This window comes from Haemorhous mexicanus, chromosome 5 (genome assembly GCF_027477595.1).
Source record: "Haemorhous mexicanus isolate bHaeMex1 chromosome 5, bHaeMex1.pri, whole genome shotgun sequence".
In the NCBI taxonomy this organism is placed as follows: domain Eukaryota; kingdom Metazoa; phylum Chordata; class Aves; order Passeriformes; family Fringillidae; genus Haemorhous; species Haemorhous mexicanus.
In genome coordinates, this window is record NC_082345.1 from 46,425,518 (window position 1) to 46,450,388 (window position 24,871).

General features: G+C 38.5%; 1 protein-coding gene across 7 annotated transcripts in view; it reads right to left on the minus strand.

Annotated features, from left to right (window-relative positions):
• Window positions 1-24,871, minus strand: part of TMEM117 (transmembrane protein 117) — a 179,474-nt gene that overhangs the window by 27,496 nt on the left and 127,107 nt on the right. For 6 of the 7 annotated variants that reach the window (XM_059847049.1, XM_059847048.1, XM_059847047.1 and 3 more), the window contains 2 exons: window positions 9,629-9,745; window positions 7,767-7,926 (listed from right to left, as the gene is read on the minus strand). In XM_059847049.1, coding sequence (XP_059703032.1) covers window positions 7,767-7,926; window positions 9,629-9,745 — 277 coding nt within the window. The remainder of the gene's footprint in view (window positions 1-7,766; window positions 7,927-9,628; window positions 9,746-24,871) is intronic. The other variant, XM_059847050.1, reaches the window with a different exon arrangement.

A 24,871-nucleotide genomic window follows, 5' to 3' on the forward strand; every position in this document is an offset into this window, starting at 1 on the left:
AACATCATTTTTTACATGTCACTGTATTCATCTTGCTTAAATTATCATCTGCTCATTTCTGGTATTAGGCTTGTTTGTGTGATGCTTTTCTTTCTCTCATCCTCTGTATTTAGAACACATTGTCCAGATATGAAAATCTTTGCAGCCTGACCTTGAGGAACAGTAAGAGTTTATGTAATTTAGATTAGTACAGTAATTGTTTGGCCCAGATGCCAGAAACATCCCCAAGGGTATTTAACATTCATTCAGAAGATGTAGCTGTTGCTTTTCAACTTAAGGTCAGGACGAAAGCACAACTTAGAGCCAAAAGAATGTGCTGCAGTTCTTGCCTGGGAGGTGGCAATTGCAGGTGGCTGGGACACCACCAAGCAGCTGCCTTCAGAAATGTCACCCAGACATCTGGGAAGTCTGGACAGCTTTCTCCAACACAGAGTCTGCAAAAACTGAGCCAAATCAAGATCATAAAAATGTACACTCACACTCCTGACATGGAACAACAATCTTCTTGGTTTCTTCCAACTCTAGCTGTCTGATAAAGCAGATCACTTAATCACGTCTTTTCTGCCACCTACTCCTTAAAAGATTGTGTGTTGTACATGGGATCAGTGCTGCTGTTGAGAATTGTTTCTCCACTTTGGACACACAGTTCTGAAGTGGAATGAAATTTCATTATAGACCAAATGCATGCTGCACATTGTATATAGTCAAGTCCAAAAATCACCTGAGCGAAACTAAAAGTAAAGAGCCATCCAAGGAGGATTATGGGATTATATCCTTAAATCCATAGTGAGTTACATTAGAAAGTGATGTACACTGTTTTCTCATTTTCATCTACAAGCAATAGAATGGATTACCTAGCCACAAATTTCCATCATTTAATTCCTTGTGTGGTACGTGATGCGGGAAACAACATCACAGCAAAGCTCAGTGAGAACTGATGGAGAGTGAAATCAAAACTGGGTTTATATGAAAGAAAGAGCTTCAATGTCTCTCCTGAAAGATGAAATAAAATCACAGACAAAATGACCATTACCAGCCAGAACAACTACAGTGCAGTCTTCTGACTTACTGTATCACTAAATTAATGCTGGCAGGGGTGCAAGCCATGAATTCACTGAGAAGTGCAGTGCTCCAGAGGCTTCTACGATTGTTGAAAAAGAGATGGAAATAGAGCTGGCCAGGACAGAGTAAAAGCTTCTTGAAGGTGGTGGCCAAATTTGATGGGCCACAGCAGGAAAGCAGCCCTGCCAAGTTTGGGTCACTGAAAGCATGAGTACTTCCCCGGGAGTGGGGCACCACCACCAGCAACTGCCTTTGGTCTGTGCCTCCCCCTGTGCCTCTGGTGCACTGTACAGCACTGCTGGATGGAGGGAGACCCTTGCAGGGGATTAAGCCAATTTCAAATCTTTCTGTCTGCTGATGTGTTAACATGCACAGCAGGACTATCCTGCTACCACCATGACCTTAATGCAGAGACAGGGAACTGCTTGCAAATGTCTGCTATGAGCTGGAGGTGGCCAGGCTTGAAGCTGCAGCCATGACTGCTGGGCCTGGGCTTGTTTCTCCCTTATGGCCCTCAGAAGTGCTTCAAACCACTCCCAGCTTTGGGCTGCCTTAGGACACACACTGCCTTCTCCAGAGCCAGTCCTGAAAGCAGCTCTTTAATTCAGCTATTTTCATCCAGGGAGAAATGGATTCCATGCCTGCTGTGACTGATTTCAGAGGCTCTGACAGCTCCACCTTGCATTGGCTGCTAATGGATAGTCCCCTCCATGCCTGTGGCTGCCCTCTCTGCTAATGAAGCGGGAGACGAAAGCAGATGGCACCATCACACCCTACCTGAGGCTGTGTCATTCTGGCATTAGAGGTATCAAGACAAGTTCAGCATTGCTGGCTACTGCAGCAATCAAAAAAGTGTTGGGGAGAGTGAGGTGAAAACTACAGCTCTTTTCCAATTTGAGCAACATCACCTTTGTCTCTGCTCGTACCATTTCGACAAGAGCGGTGACGTGTTGATGTGCCTACAGCACCCATGGGCTCAGGCAGGGCTCCAAGGAATCAGAATGAAAAATTATATTGCAAAAACTATCAGGGTACTAGGAAAAAACAAAGAAGAGGTTAATTATTTGGGGACCAGCTGAGGCATAGTACAGTCCAAAGCCAGCTGCAGGACACTACTGAGACTATTTGGGAGACTCTATAGGCATGTTGATTTCGTTGTTTTGCTGCTCCAGTGGGAAAGACAGAAATTACACTGTGTTATGTAGTGCTGGTGCCCAATCCATCTGTCAGACCTGGTGTTATTCTGGGGAATCTCCTTTCCCTAAAAATCATTACATGACAGAGAAGCAAACACGGTCAGATTCCAGAAGAAGGAAACTTTTTAGCTTCTGACCTGTAGGAAAGTAGAAACCTGGTTGACTGAAGGCCACACTTACACAACACCTATGACCCACAGGGACATGATGCCAAACACAGTATAGCTGAGTAATTAATGGTAGTTGAAACTCAGAAACCATCATAACCTATAATTTCAAATCACCAAAAGCACTAGGGAATACTTCCCCTCCTCTATACATACGGAAACCAATTATTTATTGATGGGCTCAGTAAAGTCTGGATTCTAACAGATGTAAAAATATCTAATGCATTTGGTATCTCAAGACACTCAGTGATTAAATATGTCTGTTTTGTTATACAAATAAAAGCAGAAGATTTATAGCATGTTAGAAGAAGTCAAAGGCAATAAAAGTAATTGTCTTTTTGCTAATGTTTCATATTACAGGCTTCAAACTTTTCCAGGAAGTATAAACATCTGCCATTCAATCAGCTTTGCAGAAATAACTCAGCTAGACTAACAATCTCAAGCATATTCTTGTTTCTTTTCCCCTCTAAGGTTTGATTAAGAGCAACCAAGCTGTTCTTGCTCCCTCTTCTTACTTGAACTCAGCATTATTGATAGGTGGATCTGTATGCTCTGTACAGTCTTGTATGTTCAATATGCCATGTAGCTAAAGGTAAGATATGGATGGGCATAAAACTTGTTGCCAAGGCAGTGCTCTGTCTAATGATGGCAAACTGAGGTTTATCTTTCTCTTTTTAATTCATAGCTTGCATTTAAAAATTGCAAGCAATTCTATCACTTAGCAGCTGAACCTGTTCAGCTTCATCTCAGAATTTTTATTTTCACATAAAAACCTGTGTAACACTCATAATAAAGCAGATTTCTACAGTCAAATAATACATTCCAGAGCATTGCTGTGGAGAGCTGAAATTATCTGAATGTCACCATTATTGTTATATCAACATAAATCACTCCAATATACTCTTAAGCAATGCGACATTTCTTACACGTACACCCAGCAATAACAAAGCCACACACTGATTACAGCAGAATCTATGAAAAGGCTCTCCTTGCTGTTAAAGATGAAAATAGTCCCATGAAAGGTTTGCAAACAATTCCCAGATTTTCTTGTTCCTGTGTTTGTATGTTTTTCTGTGAATTTGGGCTGGATATGTTGGTTTCCATGGGGAGTATGTGAAAATGCTGGGTCTACTTTTAGACAACTGCCTTGTTATTTCAGGCAAATACCTGCACTGCCAAAGAAGGGCCTCAGTCACATGTATGGCATGTACCCGTTGTCAGGGTAAAAGGGAATGACTGTGACAAATGAGAAGCTTTTTCAGCTAATTCATTTTGTGTGTAGTCATCTCAGAGCCATGAGGCTCCAGCTGGGACTGGTGCCTGATTACACAAGAAGCTGTACCAAGCCAGCCTCCTTCACTGAGCACCTTGGGGGCTTAAGCAGACAATCACATAAACAGTGAAAGAAAAGAACTACAGTTGTTCCTCTTCTGCAAATGAGGAACTAAGTGACAGAGCTAAAAAAAGGGCTCAGCCCTCAGCCAGTATAAATTGGCACAAGAGGATTCAGGTCATCACAATGCACCAAGTTACAGTGGCTAAAGAGAACACTGGAGTAGGATTCATAATGCCTGAGACAAATATAATGCATCCGAACAAGATTTAACCATCTGCAATCAGTATAAAAAATGAAATGTACTTAAAAATACTGTGCTTCACATGTCTTGTTTAATAAAATCCACAGCATAAAATGATGGTGCCAGTTATCAAACTAGACAAGCACAGAATGGTAACACTGCAAGAAAAACCAGACAGCTCGTTAAAATGGTAAGGTATATAATGTGCAGTAAGGGACAAAATACACCCACCTTTTCTCAGCAGAAAATGATTTTGCTTATAATTTTCTTAGTCCCAAAGTAACTGAAACAATTGAAGAAATAAACTGTAATTTATAGTGGGGTCTGGCAAGGGGGCAAAAGAATGTTTCAAGGATTTTTAGAAGGAATTTATATGTCCTGCTGGATCTTGAAAATATTTCAACAGAAACTTCTGGGTTTTAATTACTCATATCAATGCTTTTTGCCCCTCATCGCCCTTTTACATAAACACTACCTACACTTTCATTAAACTCTAAAGTGTTTTCCTTTAAACTAAAACCATTGGAAGCCAAAGCAATATTTCATTCTCTGATGTGTAAGTATAATAAATTTCCATTCCCTTTGCCTTATCCTCAGTAAACAACAAAGTGAGGGAGGTGTGGAGGCTCCATGCCCTGGTTACTCAGAACCTTACTTCCCTGCCAGGAGATGGGCAGGGACATTTCACTCTGTAGGACACTCCATTTCTATGAGCTTGTTCCTGAACTGGTCATTTCAGGGACCACACTAACTAGTCCCTCTTAGCACACAATAATTCACTCCCTTGCTACCAGTCACAGAGAGATGAGACAGGAAAATTAAGAGAAACAGATTCCTGATGGATGAAAGTGTAGCTCAGGAGACCTAGTGTTCTGTTCTCAAAATTGAAAGGAAAGAGACTTGATATCATTCAAAGCAGTGACTCTCACAGAAAAAAAAAACCAAAAAAACCAGCACTTTGGGACTGAGGCATTCAATGCAGCTATAAATCCATAAGTAGCAGCTGTAGAGGCAGATTCAAGAAAAGAAATCTAGGATAGGAAAGAAGGATTCACATCTGACCCACTACAAAGAAATGCCATGGTGCCAATAATGGCATGAGAAACATGAGATTTTTTTTGGTTAAATGGTATTTAGGAATACACTCAGGTATGTCATTGAATTTCATAATAAGTACAAATAATGTGAAGCTGTAGGTCAAAACTGTTCCTTTCTACTCCTTTAATTCACTTTTATTTTCAGGATAATTTTCAAATATTTTATATCAGTACTGATAAGGAACACTTGAACAGTCCATAGATATATAGATGAGGATGTAGAAAGGACAAAACAAGAGGGGAAAGTCTTTACTGTGTGAGAGACTGCAGGAAGGAAAATCTATTACTTGCTGCAGAAAGGTTTTTCCCAAAGTCACCCTACTTGAACCTGTCCCTTCTCCTTCAGAGATCTGCAGGCCACAGGAGATACACTACAAGAGAGCCAGCCCTCACAGCAGGATTCTTGGGCAGACATTGCACAATTAGCAGAGTACAAGTGTGTCTTCAAAATGGTTACCCACTACTGTAATGCTGTTTGACAGGCGTGTCTAAAATCTGCTGGGAAGAGCAATATACTCTGAGCAGAATGAAACACTCCACATAATTCTGACAAAAGCAGTCCAGGGTGTATGGCTCCTCCCTGTAAGACCTGCCTCAGAAATGGAGCTGGATCTGTCATCAGTTTTCTTAAAGGCAAATTTCCATCTCCTCTAACTACTCTGAAAAACCTGTCACTGGTCACCTGCACTTATTGCTAAGTTCACATCTGAGAGATGACCTTCTCAATCTCTGTCAGTATCTGAAGGGAAGGTGTCAAAAGGATGGAGCTGGGCTCTTTTTGGTGGTACCAAGCAATAGCACAAGAGGCAATGGGGAGAAACTGATGCACGGGGAGTTTCACCTGAAAATGAGGAAGAACTCATTTACTGTGCAGGTGATCAAGCACTGGAACAGGTTGCCCAGAGAGGTTGTGTAGTCTCCTTCACCGGAGATATTTAAGAATTATTTGGACACAGCCCTGTGTTCTAGGATGACTCTGCTTGAGCAGGGAGGCTGGACCAGATGACCCACTCTGGCCCCTTCCAACCTGGCCCATTCTGTGATTCCATGCGATTTAATACTTCCCTCTCTCAACATAGGATTATTGCTGTAGCAATGCTAAAACTACACTTTAAATAAAACATGCCAACATATTTTCACAGTCCAAATAAATAACTTCAAGTAAATTAATAACTCCATCATACAAATATCACTTAGAAATGCAATTAGAAAGAGCCTTTTGCTTTGTGTTATAAAAATATGAAAGATTACTCAGGCCAAGCTGTTTCACATAAGATTTTTCTCTATATTCAGCAACTCCAAGATCAAAATACTGGGATTTCATTTTTCAAAGCCAAAAGGATGGCTTAATAGTTATTTTATATGAAGACAGCTCTGTTTTTCTAGCCTGCATGAAATATCAAATTCAGTACAGCTTGATATATTTTCATTCATACTTTCATTACAGCTCTATAAAGAACAATAATTTATTATACATTCTCTGGAATCTTTTTGAAACATCAAACAAAATGTAAAATTCAAAGGTAGAGAACACAAAGCACCAGGAATCTTACAAGAAAAGCAGCATTATGAGAAAAACAGTATTTCCTTTCTTATCCTCCCAGTTCTAACCATGAACCACAGTGAGCACTGAACAGTAGTGGACATAGGAAAACAAAACTCACCTATAGGACTCTATGCACCTTTCAAGTCTGGGTACAGCAGTGATAAAATCTGAGTGCCATCACTGTAACCTCTATGATAATTACTCAAGTAATAGATAGCTTTTTAAAGAGAACTGAGTGTCTCAGAAACGCTCTCTGCTGGCAGAATTAATAATATATTGGAGAGGATAGACCCATTGGTTCTTCTCATATTCCTTGCTGACCTTCAGTTCAACAGTCTAACATGTCTAGAACTAAGAGCAGTCATGGGCCTTGCATACTCCTCTTCCTTACTCAGCCCAAATGACATAATTTATCACAGATCTTAGGGTGAATTATTCACACAAGGCTCAAACCACATGCAGATGCAAAGAGAAGAGCACAGCATCACATGAAGAAGGTTTCTGGACACATACTCGTGACCCAGACTCCTTTCTTAGCAGGTAGATTCAAAGGAGCAGACATCAGGCAAATTACAATGAATCATCTCCCCAGTTAAGCTTTCAGACAGAAGTCATTACACTACAAGGACCTGTCATCAAGTAAAAAAAAAATCACGTAGAAGTGGAAAGCTGAATCTTAATAGCAAATACTAATTTTCATCTATTAAAATATCTTAGTGTGTGTATACCTAATATTGGAAATGCTTGAAATTTGGAAGTGTTTCTTTCTTGTCTGTCTGAATTTATCTCATCTTCCTAAGAGAAGATTTGAATTTGCAAAACAACCAGCTTCTGTTTCTTTTACTGATGTAATTTTTGCAGAAAACACTTTCTAATTTGGAAAGTCATGCAGTTATTACCTAGCACTCTAAGTGAAATCAGCAATATTTTCACAATAAAAGGCCAGAGGCCTTTTTTGCAAAGTTACTGAGAATGATGTTACAAAATGCCATCACTCGTAATGATTGCAAACTAAACATTTATTTACCTTTTTGTAGCCTTAGCTAAACACCATTTGCTCTAGAGGAAATTGAGTGACTAGGCAGCCTCAACAGCCTGAGCGAAACGTTGGGAGAGTGTACCTGCATGACAATAAGAAGGTCAAACACCAAGATGAAAGAAGCCAAGAAGGCTCTTGAGACCTCATCACTTGGCAGAAATCCACGATTCAGCTTGTCCCAGCTGATCCAGTCAGTAGTGATGACAAGCACAACTACAGAGGTCAGAGTAAACAGAACCGTCCTGGAAGGAAGAAGAAAAAACAGTTCAGAGAGAATATGATAGTAATGAAGATGCATCATTCTATTTTATCTGTCTTCTAACGGTCAGCTAGTATTTTATCAGCACTTTCCCACTGATGAAAACAGACTAAAGAAAATTAAGTGAACAAACAAATCTTTTAATTTAAGAAAGAAAGCAGTCAGCTGTATCCTTAGTGAAAATAAATATAGTAGCTAGTACTAAGCATGTTGCAAAATTAGCTGGAGTATATCACTCTGGTTCTTCTTTCTGTACTTTTCACTGAAGATGAAAACCAGTTAAGAAAAGTAAGAGAGAAGTAAAATGTACCAAGGCCTGCATGATCTAGGCCAAATTCAAATCAACTAATTGAGAAAACATTGTCTAAGGAACCAAAGGCAATAGAACCTTTGAAAATATTTTCTAAACTGTAGGAGCTGTAAGACACTAACTGTGAAGTCTAATTTTTATACAGAAACCTGTCTCCATAAAAAAAAATTCAGTGCCTTAAATTGATTTTTTTTTCAAATTCTGGAGATTGTAGAAAGATTTTTCTTTGCATCTTATAAAATAAGATGTCCTTTGTAAAATTTTTCAACAATTTTATGACTTTTCTGAGAAGTCAGTGAAGAGTGAATCACAAAAGTATTAAGGCCTCTGTATAAATGCTACAAGAATTCCAGAAGACACATTTGACTAATTCATACAATTTTGAAACACAGTATTTAAGAAAATATCATTCTAAGCTATCCCTGAAAAATACCTCTGCATCATTTCCAGCATCACTTTGGTGATGCCTTACAGAGTTGGCAGCAGTGACTGATTGAATTTCTGGTTCTGTGGAAGCTGGAAAATTTAGCTGGTAATTTAAGGGTGAGCAAGGCTTCTTGAAGTAGCCATAGCTGTCAGCAAATCTGTGCTATAATAGTGGCATATCAAAATCTGAATGCAGGCTCATGGCTAAATAATTGTGGCAGGATTTTTTTTTTTTCTACAGCAGTAATATCTCATTTTCTTCAGCTACTGAGGGTTGTAAAATAAAGTGAAGAATATTTCCCATGACATTTCCAAACAGGACCAATACTCAGCAGAGGGGAAAAAAATCTATACACCAGTAGTCACAGGCTACTGGTGTACAGTCTGTATGCATTTCTTTTTATACAGCAGCCTTGTCTGTGTTTGTGAGGAAGAGAAACCAAATATGCACATAGGCAATACTATAAGACATTTGGACTTGTAAACATCATTCTTCTATGACATGATGAGCTGCACTTCTTCAGAATGTAATGAGACACAAAATTACTTGATTGCTACCACCTTTAACTTGGAATATCTATATTTGTTCTTAATAAATTAACTCAGTTGCATGCAACAATATGGTTGACACCCTAACAATTTCCCTTGGAAGAATTATTACCACCTAGGCAAGAAAAAAACCAATAAATGAGGCATAATAGACGTAATTAAACCTAAGCAATAGTCAAGCCTTATCCCAAAACATTTGCTTAGTTACCACCTCAACTGTCAGTACCTGAACCTGACTGACTTTTCTAGAAGCTCCTCTTTGGTACATACACAGAACAGTTCACTTTGGAAAGACGGTTCTCTCTCTTGCATATAGTCTCTTGAGACACACAAAGGTGTTTTTTCCAAACTTATTTCGCCTTCATATCTGAAATTCTCATGGTTAATGTTCTTACTTTACCTGAAAAGTTCTCCAGAAAGAAAGCAATCCTCAGCACTTGTCTGCTGACCAAGGCAGACTCCCCCAGCCACTAGGCACCCTGATTTTCCTTGACCTCTTTCTGTGGAACCACCTCTCCTGGGACAGAGGAAGTTTAAAACCATAATTCAAATCTGTGTATTTTGCTATAGGAAGCATATACCCAGAAGTTATGTTCAAGACTATTCTGCCTCAGTCCTCTTGAATTATGCATTTGCATTTTGGAGCAAGAGTTCAAAGCATGGAAGATCAGACTTTGGCATGTAGGCAGGCAAAGGCAGGCTTATTTTTATTCATGCTTTGTTGGCATGCATGCAAAGACCGATGTGTGTGCTCAAGTCCTGATTTCCTTGAGGAAATGCATATGCACTTAGAAAACGGCTTTGTTATTATTCATTCTGAAATGTCAAATAGGGAGGGAAGGGAGCAGAAAATGGGCCGCTAATAGAATAAGAAAATGCGAGACCAACAAAGAAGGTTAGAAATAAACTTTCAAAATGGTTTCATTAAGCAGCATAATTAGCACTCAGTTGTATTTTTGACCTATGATACTGGAACACAGCAAGATATTCAATACGTGCTTTTGGAGTTATTACAAACTGAGGTTTTTTGGGTTAGAGCTCAGTTCGCTTCTTGTGAAAGTACAGTGTCCTGGAGATTAAGAAAAAAAAAGGAGGATTTCATCTTACTTGACATACCTTGTGTTGGATAAACCAGTGTGAGCTGCCCTGCTATATCTAGCCCAGTACAGTTTGCCCTTTATTCTGCAATGAACATTATTGAGAAAGAGCTACACCATCAAACTATTCCCCACATTGCTGGCAGGACCTCTCCTCATTACAGAAGGGGAAAAGCTACAAGGTGAAGGGCAAGAGAGGACTGACTTTTCTCTGTACCAGGCATTAAGAAATGCAATTTCTGTCTCTAGTTCACGAAGGAAATACACTTTTATATTTCACTTCTAATTCTAGCTTGCTGTATTGAATGATTATGTGCCCTGGACACCTATTCAGCTGCAATAACACACATTTTACAACCTACTGCATACTCCTTAAGAGTGCAAATAAACACTGTCTAGACCAATAGCATACTGAGTAGTTAAAATTATTAGGTAGGTCCACCAAAGTCACTACTGTGCTTATCACTGCCAGCGATTATTCAAAATGCCCAGTGCTACTGGGGAGGGATAAAAAGGGGGAGGCTGAAAGAGAACTTTACTGTCTGAAACCTCTCAAAAAATTGGCAATTTTTTAGACTGTATCTTTATAATAATCTTTGATTGCCAGGACTGAGTTTGGTCATGAATTTCTCAAACCAAATCATGCATGCCAAACTGAATCCATGCTACAGGCGCATTTGTCAATAGAAGACTAATCTGGTTCTCAAAAACTTGGCAAGGTCCAAAACAGATGCATCTTCCTTCTACCCCTTTCCACAACACTTTCTTGCACTATAAGCTTTGATCAAACTGACCAACTTCAAGTCTATCATCCAGCATATTATGAGAGGTTGTGAACCACATGGACCAGAAACCTCAGCAGGTTTTAGTCACTGGTGGCGGCTCCCTCATGGCAGACAGGATCACAGCCTAAACCTTGTAGAGAGGAAACACAATGAGCTGCTGTGATCTTATGTCCTGGATGCTGCGAGACACTCTCTTCTGCTGTTTAGCATGTCCTACCTCCCTCATCAGGAGCTCCTAAGCAAAGCCCATGAGGCCACAACTCGTTCTCCTGCAGCCCCAAGGCAGCACCACAAAGCCATTCACAGTGCATCCCCTCCAAACCTACACCAGAGGTATCTTTGACTCCATCCACCCACACCCTCAGGAATCAGTCTGTTATTTGTCTGTACTGAGTGAAAAACTGAACAATCCAGAATTTTTCCCTGGAAAGATAAAAAAGAAGCTAATAAATGTATAAATTTACAAAACATTTAATGTTGGAAAAAAGAACTGTTTCCAAACTGAGTCTCATGATTCTACATGTCTAAATCAGCAGGGCAAAGTATATCAAAAATGGATTCTGGTCCGTGATGGAACTTTGTTTCTCAAACTGTAACATAGAGAAAATGAAGATTTTCATTCAAAGGCTCATTCATTCACACAATTCTCTGCACAACACTACCTTCCCTTTACTTGTGACTTTGAGCTGCTCATTTTTGGAGATGTTTAGAAGTTTCTTCTCTTACATGACCCTCTGCTAAATCTTTTGTGATGCTACAGCTTTGATGATCAGATAGTAAGAGTTCTGTTAAGACTGACTGAAGAGATGAAAGACAAACTTTAGTTATTTTCTGCATTTTCATTTTGTCTTTTTCAAGAGGCAAAACCATTATCTTGCCCTTTTACTACACCTTTTCCAGAAAAAGATCCTACCAGTGCTTAGTCAAAAGTAGCTCTCAGGTTTGTAAAACTCAGCATCTTGAGAACTTTTCATCTTAATTTCACACATAATTGTCACTAAACTGGGTCATTTGTAAATCATGAAACATTGTTAACAAGGATTCCAAGTGTTGCTTAATACAATGTTCATTTGGGATGGATCACATTAGACAGGACCAAGAAACTGTGCAGTCACACTCCTTAGGGATGCCCTTTGTGGGAGTGGGTGTCTGCCACTACTGCTGTCCCACCCACATCACACTGCCAGTTCCTGGCATGTCTCTGCACTTCCCTGAGGTTTCCCCAACTCAGAAACCACCCTCCCATATGTCACAATCCCTCACTTGCTGTGGAATGCACCTGCACTGGCTCTGATTGCCTTGGCAACTTCTCATGAATGTACCCAAATAGTTGCAAATATCCTGTGAAAACAGACACAGAAAAAGAACAACAAATTTAACTGCTCTTTATATTTAAAAAGGCTTTCCAGTCCTCAGGAAAGAAAGATAATCCATAGAGTCAAATACTCTACATAATTTTTAATCTCAGAATCAGCACTGGCCAAATATACAGTCGCACAGTGTACAGTAACTATAAAGAACAACACTACTGCAGATGTTCATATACAAATGCCAACACTTTTTATTTCACTTGTTTTAATTAAGAAGGGCTCTGTTATTTAATCTGTCAAAAATAGCAACTCTAAGCCCATTCAAAATAAAATATTTAGTCTGCCTGTTGCTTGGTGTCAGAACAACTTCTGCAATTAAGCAAATATAAGAGACAGATGCTCTGGTGGTGGAAAGCATCTGTGTTCCCTGGAGCAGCATAACTTTGATCCTCCAGCTGGCCACTGCTCTTCTGCCCCTATGGGACAGTCCTCTGAAAGGAGAGAGAGCAGGGCCTCGAGATTTCTGTGTTTACCAGCAGTTACTGCTGTGCCACACAGTGACACAGTTGGAGCTGAGATCCCATATTCACAGTGTCGTGTAGTGTGGACTGACCTGAGCACACATCCATAACTTCAGCACACCACATGAGAGATCCCAGTGTCCACCTCAGATGTATCCAGAAGAAATCCCACTTGTGCACCCCAGAGCAATCCATACCTTTAACCAAAGGGCAGGTGGAGACGTAACTGGCAGGTCCACCTCAGAAATGTGCTACTGAAGTGAATTGGTAATACATACAGGCCCTAGAAATCTTGGACTATTTGGTGAGTTAATTACATTGGACCTCTTTTGTTAAAATGAGGTGTTTGATCCTGATGGAGACAAGTACGTGGCAGACATATGGAGCAATACTATCTTCAGGTTTCAGAGCACCACACTCCCCATGGCATGCTAGGCAGGCATGAATAAATGGGAGAAATAACATTAATGCAGATTACCATCAATGAGACTTAATTAGCCGAAGTTAAATATCAATTAGAAGAAAATTGTTTATAATTCAAATGCTGAATCACATTATTTTTTAAAGTCCTTGTCACCACAAAAGTGTATGCCTGACTTCTGCTCTGTTGAAAGTAATGTATAAGTAATTCAGCATTTGCCATTAACTACCTGTTCTGAAATACCTGTCTGAAATTCCCTATACTGTGTATGGCTCATAACTACTTATCAATAGCAGATACTGCACATTTTGAGAACCATAGGTTCCCAGTTGAGTCTTTTAAACAATACTTCTTGTCATTCTGACTGGTGAGCTGAAGAAATTGGACACCACAGAGTATAAAGGATGCTCTGAGTGGCAAAATTGGAATTGTTTTTCTGCTTTTTTATATATTCACTTACTAACATTATGGGTTTTCCAGATGAGAAAGATGTAGAAGAAGCAGGGCTGGGGCCTTGACGGGATTGACTTGGTATGTCTTTTCCAGTCAGTGTCCCTAGAACTTGAGGCTCTTTTAATCTCTCAACCCTAACCCTAAGTATAACCCTAATGCTAACCCTAACGCCAGCCTCAGCTCTCAACCAAACAAAATCCTGTGTGTTTTCCAGACCAGAAAAATGGAGGCCCAGTAAGGCTGGGGCCTTGCAGGGATCATGTAGGCATGCCTTTTCCAGCCCCAGTGTGCCTAGAGATGTAAGCTCTTTGACTCTCTCACCCCTCACCCTAAAGCTAACACTAACCCTAAGCCTAACCCTAGCCCCAGCACTAGGCTAGCCCTAGCCCTGTACAATGGGTTTCCAGTTGAGAAAGGAGCAGGAGCAGCAAGGCTGGGGCTTTGCTGGGATGGTGTTGGCATGGCTTTTCCAGCCCCAGGGTTCCTGGAGCTCCAGGCTCTTGGACTCTCTCAACCCTAACCTTAAGCTGAACACTAAACCCTAACCCCAAGCCCAGTTTAAGCCCTAACAGTAAGCAAATCCTATGGGTTTTGCAGATGAGAGAAGAGGAGGAGCAGCAAGGCTGGGGCCTTGTTGGGATAGCCTTGTCTTGCCTTTTCCAGCCCCAGATGTTCCAGCAGTTAATCTAATCCCTAAAACCTTTCCCACAAACCTTGCTTTACATCTATCTTTTGGCTGTAACAGTTTTGATTTTATTAGTGTATCAATATGATCCCAGAGCTATTTGGGATTTTTGCACAAAGATTTGTATAAAGCCTGAAATTACATTTATGTTAATATATAACGGAAACATTTTGTTATGTTTCATGTAATAAAATTAATAAGATTAGGTAATGTTATCACATGGTGCAATATCAGAATTCTAGAGAGCATCATTTTTTATTACAGGTAGAAGCATCTTTGAGTTTCCTTTTGCCACACCATTAATTTACTAAAATGAAAGTGTTATCTGTTTCAAACAGCAGCTCATTTAAATTAAACTCATCACCATAAGCTTTACATTTCAAATGCCATTTCCTATCTGTGACACAAAAAAGCAAAAACAGTTTATGAAAGTTCAGGGTCTTACTTGTAAAAAACACTTTCAATCACTATCATATGCAAGGTAATATAAAACTCACATGAATCATATCCAAGGAATTCTACTTCATGCTCAAATTCCAAAGTTAGAAGTTAATTGCTTAACTGCAGCAGAAAGCATTTGGAAAAAAACCTGAACCAAAACAGAAAACCAAACACAATTCTATATAAGGTAAAGAGAAGCCATTTTTCTGTTTTACTTTCAGATGGATACATCACTTATTTCATCAATGGAATGGGGAGTGGAAGACACCTGCTCAAAAAACAACAGAAAAAAGATTTAAATAAAATATTTTCAGAGGAACAATATGCCTTAGGATAGATTTGCCCGGCAATTGTTCAGCAAAAATGGTGCATATTCAGACAAGTGCCGTTCATCAATATGCAAAATTTACCTGCGAAAGGGATGATTTCTGTAATGTGAGGGAAGCTGTGTCAGAGCTGGGCACAATTCCTGCACCTCATTGTGGCTGAGGAGCTAGGGCAGCACCTCAGTTACACAAGATGATACAAGCAGTGCAGAGGCCAATACGTGTTCTAAGTCAGACCAGCTATTTGAATATTAGTGTTAATGAGACCAGCTGGATGCAATAACAAGAAGATTTTCACATGCTACAAGGTACTATTTTCAGATTCTCTAGCTGGAGCTGGTCTACTTACTATACATGAGTCAGCATTAGTCATGATATGACATTAGTCATGAGTCAACAATTCTCAGGACCCAGATTTCCTACTCCCATGTGTCTTAGTGCTTACTTACTCCCAGTCCCTGGTTAGAGTGAGGTAAAGGCTGTTTATAATAGTGGCAAGACATGGGATATATGCCAAAACATACAAAACAGGGACTTTGGCTTTCATGTTTCCAGCATCCTCAGCAACTGCTAGAAACTCATTATGAGAAGAAAATGTTATTGGCCTCCATTTCTCAGTTACCATGAAATTCTCAGTAAAGTCTTAAATTCATTGCAATGTAGAATGGGAAAAAACTTTTGAAACAGAAAAGATATATGTTTTAACATTTAGAAGGAAAAACCTATTTCAAGCGCATTTAGATGGTAATTGAAATGCTATTCTAAAAGCCTAAAATTAAGCTTTTCAGACCTAGAGCAGGAGCTAGAAGTATGTCTCAACACCTCTTTGATTTTCCTGAATTGAGACACATTATTAAATTCTAATTTTAGAAACAAGAAAGAGTATAAGTGTGGATTTAACACCACATTTTCAATCCTGCTTATGATCTGCATTATTGGATTTCTAGATGATTGATTTAAGACAAACTGATTGATTTTCAGAAGACACAATTGAAAACATCTAATAAGAAAAGTGGTAAAAATTAATTAATATAATAAAGCTATTCTTTCATGAATAATTAATTACTTCTGAGTTGCTGAATTTACTAGCATTGTTTCTGTTCACAGTTAATTTAATCATTAATGGAACTTTTTAAAACTGATCAATGTTTTACTGTATAAACAACCCTCTGAATGTTTCCTTCAGGATATTCTAGACTCATACGTCTTTTCTGCATTTATGTTAGTCCAATTTTTTCTGAAGGCACAGTGAGGTCTGCCACATTTCTTCTAGAGCCAAGCAAAACCTGATTATTATTTTTTTAAAAGACATTATTTTTACATATGGGTTAATTTAGTGCAATTAGAACATTTTATAAGGAATTCAGAATTGGCCAGAAGCTCAACCATAGAGGGCTTTTTTTCAGAAGTCTACATGTGAAATAACATGTTTAATCTCTCGTGACAGTCAACAGAGATGTAGTGCGAGATTTGCTTGCCTAAACCAAATTTAGTTTAGTGGGATTTGGGCTGCAGTGGAGTACCTTGGTTGGTCTTCAAACCTTGTGACAGAAGGTCTCCTCTGAGCTCTGTGTCCTGTCCACCAGGCCTGTGCACTATCTCAGTACACCAAAGCATTTCTAATGTAGCCTATGCCTATGTTTAGGGACCTGAATCCCACCTTTATTCAAATGAGGAAGTTTGTAAAATTAGGCAGGTGCCTACAGGTAAGTTTTTACTTGTGGCAAACTGAATGATCACCATCTGCATTGACCAGAGCTCCACTGGCTGTAGCAGGAGCTGGCATGTTGATAGCCATGATCAACACACAAACACCAGACACCTGAACCCATAGCTGGAACTCAAAACTGAAGTCAGTTCTTGGTGTTTTAATTTCTTTAAATGAAAAGCCTTTGACTTCTTGAATTGAAAAACAAATACATTTTATGTAGGAATTAACAACACTCATATTTAAATAAAATAATGGAAAAATTTTATTTAGAAACTGTCAAATGAAAGCAGTCACTGAAAAGTTGGGGTTTACCTGCTTTTTAAAACATATTTTAGAAAACTGAAATGATTTCCTCACAAGTTTTTTGAAAAGAAAACAAGAACAGACCCCATAAAATCTCCCATAGTATATGTGATTATAAAAATATCACTCTATGGTTCTAAGAGTTACAAGGCATAAAGGATAAAAATGGAACTTACTTTATCTGAGCAGAACATATGGAACATGTTGTCCTTGCCCAGATACTGTCATGTTGCTACTCTTAGAAAACATTTATGATAAGTGGGTAGGAGAGCTGTACAGTGTACACTTACATTGTCAGGGCTTCTCAGACAACACATTGCAACAAAAACTGAAATTTAAAACACAGTTCAAATTCAGAATAAATTAAACATAACAGTTTAATAGCTTTCTATGTTCTAGACTAGATTAGCTGTATAATTTACCTGTACACTACTTTTATGGAACAAGAAATTTCCCATTATTTTATGCTTCATACACCATCACATCTATGGAATATAGCTTCTCATTCATCAAGGTGTTGTGCTTTTTACAATTATATCTTTGCAAACCCTATCACAGTAAAATATAATTGCAATTGTTTTGAACTGCTCTTCAGGTTTTTTTCCCCAAAGCATTTTAAATAAATACAGGGTCTTTCACCCAACAACTTGATTTTATTTTGAATAAATGTATTTCCAAAACAACTGCAACATTAAAAAAACCCCAAAAAACAAACAAAACTTTAATCTTGCTTCCTGAACAATATATTTTTATGTCAAAAATCTGTCAAATAGTATCAATTTTACCTCAGTGAGAAAAGAGCATTAGTAGACAGCAAGCTGAGTACATGCCAGGCATGTCTGCTGGCAATAAAGAAGTTCCAACAGTGTCCAGGGCTGCAATAACAGAGGCACAACCAGTACATCAAGGGACATTACTTTGCTCATATCCAGAATATCACATCCAGTTTTTGGCCAGCAGCACACAAAGAGCACCAATAAACTCAAGTGGGTTTTTTTAAAGTGGAGTATTTTAAAGCTTTACTGGTTAGGGGCTGAAGCACCTGTCCCATGAAGAGAGCCTGGGGGATGGAAGGAACTAACAGCTGCCCCCCACCAAATGCCTCTGAGGAGGTGAGCAAGAAGATGGAGCCAACCTCTTCCAAGAAAGTGAATGACAGGATGACAAGAGAATTTATACCAACTCAAAAGTTGTCTAGAAAATAAAAGTTCATATACCTTATTTTTCACAAGTTGAGTGAATTCCAGTATAAGGCTGACATTTCTTCTTAAGAAAAAAAGAAAAATTGCATGCAAATTACTGTGATTTTGACTTCCTGGAAAGTTAACCTTTCTAACAGTAGAACAGGACTAGAAATAAGATTGAACAAAAAGAAGTTAATAAAAAGACTCACCAAAATACATCCTGACAGTCAGTGCTGTTCCAATAATTATATTCTCAGCTCTGTGACAATGTGAATATTGTCACTTTTTCAGTGGAAGATAAACATTAGAAATTTCCAAGAAGAAGGTGCATAAGGCAACTTGGGAATTGTTATGGCTAAATTGACTAAGATGCTCAGATACATACTGGATAAACTTTGAGTTTTCCAGAAAATAGTTATCCCCCTCAAACAGAAACTTTTCAGTATTTCAGAAAAAGTCCAGTGTTCTGTCCTGAGACTAATCTGTACTCTTTTGCAAATTCTTCCAGTAAACAGAAACCAGATAAATCCTGGAAGGAAGAGTAATATTGAGGGAACTCAGCAAGTGCCGTAAACCCCAGGCTAAAGCTTGTCCCACAAAGGCCCTGCAAAGAGCAGTGCAGGGGCTCAGATCAGCAATCATCCATGTGGAATGGATCATCATGCTACTGGCTACTCTGAGGAGACAGGGGTCTCACTACTTCTGATCAGAAATTCCTTCCCATGGATGACAAACACTTATCAATGAAAGTTGAACTAATAATGATGCTTATTTGAACGTTTTGGTTTTCTTAAAATACAGCAATCAAAAGCTTTACTGCAGGATTCCCAAAAAACTGTAAGCAAAGATCCCTTTCCTCCATAAATAATATGTCATCCTTTACCTTCCAGTCTTGGTCTCTTCAACTTCTAACATCCTGACAAGTAATACTTGACTTTAAAGATGCTCAGAAATAACTATCTTAGTCACATAATGCTATGCTGAAAAAAAAACCCATTTGATTTTAGCTGACATTCCCTCCTCACAGTCAGTACTCATTCAATTACAGACCTGTTTCTTCCTCCTTACCTGCCCACTTGACCTGACTTAATTCTGAATGGATTTCCATGTGGTTTGAAACTTGTAATAGAGCCTCTCTGGCCCTAAGATTTGATGGTTGTTTGTTGATCTGGGACTAATGCATAAGGACACCTCAGCAGGATTTAAGGCAGGGGAGTAGTACTGGACTGCTGAATGACACTGCAGAGCTCAGGCAGTAGGGATTGACAGGGACTGCTAGAAGCCATCTTTTTTTTTTTTTTCCTGGGGTATAATCAGAGGCATTTGTTTCTTCTCCCATAGTTTTTTCTTGTGGATCTCCTTTAGGGTTATAACCATCTTGTGATTAATCACCCCTCTTATACCTATGCAACAAGGTAATTCTTTCACCAGACCCAGGCTACAAGCAGGGGACAGGCCTTTTATCTTGCCCAAGGAATAGATGAGCTGTCTGCACAAGGGGCCACATCTAGGTGAGGGTAGGTATTCACCCAGTTTATCTCCAGAGATCCAAATAGTACATCAGATTTTCCTTTGCTTGCATCATTATACTGTGCTCAAAATAGTTTGGCTGTGGCTAAAGACACCCCAAGTTTGACAGAGATTATGCTGACCAAATTTTGTTAAACATATATTCCATGTTTACTATTCTCTTAAACTCTTTTACTCTTCACTGATTGTGTCCCCTCTAGTTTTACAGCTCTGTGATCCTTTTCTTCCTGGTAAATACTTCAACATGTGTGTTTGACAGGCATAAATGCCTACAATTGCTCAATCAATCTCCAGCAAGCACCTACAGTGAGAAGACAGAGGAATACTTTTGGAAGGGCTATATTTTGCAGCTTCTCACTTTCTCTCTAAACAGGGCACCTTTGTATTGTTGATGAGACTTTGAAACAAATCAGAATTTGAAATAAATGGGCTTCTTTGATCAACCATTGGAAAGACTAGAATAAGCCACATTTTTAGACTTTTGTATTGCAAATAACTGCATCCATTTCACAAAGGTTCCAAGAGGGAAGACAGCTTTGGGGACTAGAGATATAGCACCTCAGAAAGCTTCAGTTAGTCATTTGGATTAACTTGGTTACTATTATCTTCAGTTTCTCCAAGGTCATCCGGTCATTGTACAGACTTGATATTAAATTAATTTGACCAGTTCTTCAATGAGTTTTTTGGCTTTTTGTTCTTCCTGGGAGCCCTGAAAATAACTGTCATCTCTAGCTAAGAGGCTGTGAAAGATGAATGTGACTTACAATCATGCCTGGGCCTTTCCATCCATTACTGGTAACCCATCACAGACATTTCTAAGTTGAAAACCCCATCAATGTCTATTAAAAAAAAAAAAAAAAAGAAAAGAAATCTATTTCTATGTCTACTAAAAAAAAAAAAAAAAAAAATCTATTTCATCTGAGGCAGGGGAAGGGGAACCTTCACTAAGTTGAAGTAGGTTTTCAGTACACAGCGAGAGTATTCTGATATTTATCTGGGGAGGAATAGACTTTACATTTAAAACTCCCCAAATATTGTAAAATGTTATACTAGATCAGCTGGATTTTTTTTTTTTTAGTTTGAAAAGTGTTCATAAATGCTATAACCAATGATTGCTGATATAGGCATTTCATTCTGCATTTAAAGGTGGCTTCAGATAAGGGTTATACAGGGCTGGGTGACAACCAGTTGCAATTACAAACAGTAATTGCAGAATGCCACAACATCTTCTCTGAAGCTACCTGCCTGCTAAGCAAGATGCCCTTAACTTCATTCAGAATATTCTATAGCCCACAAGTTCTTGAGAATATGCTGCTAGAATAAATTTTAACAATGCTTCCAGACACTAAAGCTGTTACCAATTTCTCTGTCAATCAAATTATACTTTCCTTGAATTTGCATAAATCTAAATGCTGGGAAAAGACATATTTAATTCTATTTAGATTTCTGTAATTACATTTGCATCAAATTTGTTTAAAGTATGGGATATGTGTAATGAATGACACTAGCAAAGCTCTATTGCTCCACTTGAATGGGAATAAGTGAACATATGAAGGTTTCTGGTTACAAGGCATAATTCAAAGAGATTGTATAGATCACCTCTCTCTAAAGGAAAAGAAAAAAAACAACCAAAAACCCAAACAAACAAAAAAATAGGTTTTCATAATTCAGTTTGAAGAATTAAGACTATTTCCTAGCTGGACTGACCATGTGGAAAAGTGTCCTCAAATCTCTTTCAGAAAGATGAGAACAGAACAGCTCACAAAGTCAAAAAGTTTGGAACAAACTAGTATCTTAACACCTGTGAAAGCTGATTAAAATCTTAGCTCCTGTTTAACATACTATGCTGGTGGTGTGTGTGCCTGCAGTGTTGACACCTTGGACCTTGCCATCAATTTCATTCCAAATAGGTCTGACCTAGGTGCTCTTTAGAAAGGAATTGTTTAAAAACACCTCCAAGAGCTTTCTACTTACATTATTACACTTTGCAGTGATTTTTAAAGCCAATTCTTTTTGCAACCCAAGGCCTGCTAGTGATTGTTTAGTTTCCTTTCATTTATACTGAAAAACTTAATATTAGGTAGCAAATTGAAATGCTTCTTTAATTTTGGATTGTTTCAGAACATAGTCACACCTGCTGCCAATTAGTGTGCTATTAATGCTCATTCAGTTTGTCATGTTGCAAAGAAAATTACAAAACTGAGCCCTAATTGCCAGTGTCCTAATGAGCACAGCTGTGTCACAAGGCCAAAAGTTCCTGAAACAATCCAAAGCCCAGACCTTAGATGGCAAAATTGGATAATAATATCTTTTTTCCTCTTTCTGCTCATCCAGGAAGGAAGAGACACGAAAAGTTGAATTCTTCCTCCCTTGGTTCAAGTATCTCTGGTTTTGTTCTTGTACTGGGAATTACCTCAACCACAGAAAGTCACATCATTGCAGATTTCCACATAGTATGAATGATCTTAAAAACAAAAATTATAAAAGTGAGGAGATAAAATAAATAATGGCAATACAAAGTAATGAGTCCTCCCTCCTTATCTATTTCAACCTGTTTCAATTTCCAAACTGATCGGAAAACACAAAAAGTGAACATAATAACATGGCTTGATAAGATGAATGGATAGTTAAAATTTTCACAAGGTCCATAGGAAGACCTTATGATGAAACTTTACTTTGTGACTGAAGCTAGGATCCTAAATCCATAGCTAGGGAATTATATTTAAATAGTCTGATTATCTTGAGTACTGCAAGCCCCACAAATATGTAGGCCAAATTCAAGATAATTTTTAATATATTTCAATGATTAAAATAATATTATAGGCCAGTAAATTCAGATGGGTAAGGTATGAATATTTTGGCTATGCCTGAATTTTCCAGAAGGGTAAAGCATTTTTCCTATGCATTACTTTCTGACTGCATACACCCAGCTATTAGTGTCAGCTTTCTTTAGTAGTCTGTTCTTCCATTGAGAGCAAAACCTGCTCTCACAAGACACAATAATCCAATCAGGTTTCTTATATAAGAAACATAAAGATATACATGTTAAGAATATTGTTATTACTCAAAATCAGAAAATAGATCTGTAAGAAAAAACTCAATAAATGAATGTAAAAAGGAGCCGGATTAGGTGGAAACAAACAAACAAACAAAAAAATAAACCAAAAAAACCAAAAACCCCCCATGCACTAAGCATCAGAGTTTTGCTTATGGAATAATGAGAAAATAACAACCAACACTGTGAAGAAAAAAATATAGAAGTTCTAAGAGGGAAGTACTATCAAAGTTGAGAAAAGGGTTTAAGACTAAACAAATCAAACAGGAAAGGTATCATTGTATGCTTGAGTAATCTATTTTTACAGATGCCATGGAGCTTATTAAACACTTCAAGGAAAAACATCCCCTACACCTAACTGGGAAAAACAAAATCTGTCAGTATCTAAAGGAGGATTAAAGTTTCACTGATGACTACTGGGCTTTTGTCGTTGATTTTCAAAAGATGAAGGTCAGGTGCTTATTTAAACACATGTGAATGTACCTATTCACTAAAAAAAGTCAATCATCTTGATGGTTAAAGTCAATATCAAAAGCCATGGACAGCAACTGTTCAGCAGCATAAAGATTTTCTTAAATTTGCAACTTCACCAAGATTGCTTATTCTATGCATGAATTGAAGGTCCTAAATAAATTCTGCTTCTTTATAAAATTAGATTATATGACATACTGCTGATATCTCTGGTAATATGTGTGATATTAACATAATATTTCTTTCATTAAAATTATTGATATTATTAACAGTTACAGATTGACTATAGATATAAAATGATTTTCTTCTAGACCTAAAGAAAATCTGCTGGAAGTTCTGAGGCCTCAAAACCACATTGCATTTAATAAAATAATGCTAGTGTCACTAGAAAGCAAATTTTGCTTCAATAACAACCTTGTAACTATATAAAGAAACAAAACCACATATCTGGCTTTAGTTCAGTGTTTACTTCACACAAATGCCTTTGCTTCACTGTGCCATTATCCACCAGCAGAGTATGCCATTACTGGAACACGAGCTCTCATTCCACTAATGGTATTGCTTAAAGAACATATTAAGATGCTGGTGTTTTCATTCGGGAGATATCCATACATCTTCCACAAGTAATTACCTTACCAGTAATCCTTTTAAAAGGCTCTCTTTGCTCAGTTGCTTTGCCAATAGCTCTAAGCTTGGTTACACGACAATCGCGCTCACTCATAGCGCATGAACTGATACCAGATGAACCAGTTAATACACTGGTGCTCTCGGATCACTCACAAATCATAGAACCCAGAGCCATCAAAGGAAACAAATGTGCTTTACAAAGCCCCAGGTAGTTTGGTTTTATTTATGGTGAAAACAGCAGAGAAAGCTGAATATAGCACGTCCCTACACACATTTTGCGAAGAACAACAACTACCAGGAAACAGAGCCACTAACTTTTTAAGGAGTGCTGGCATTCACAATGATATAAAAAAGCAGTCTTTAACTACAGGACAAGCATCTCTTTCCTGAAGGAAAGAAGCAGCAATATGAAGGTATGTGTCCTGGTTTAGGGCAAAATTGGGAGAGAATTCCCAAAAAGGGGCCCCTCCAGAAAGCAAACCCACACGGCCCCTCCCCCCAACCGGTTCGGGAAGAATTCCTCAGAGAGAAGTGGAAAGAACCTGTTTATTTAACAGGCACAGCACCCCCCAGCACACACAATGAACAATACTGGATGACACCACTCTTTCACTGCTCTGAAAAAGATGACAAATTCAGAAAGTCTCTCCTGGGGTGATCGCTCTGTTATCAGTCCCTCCGGCGCTGGGACAGCTGCTGCAGCCACAAGATGCAAACTCTCTC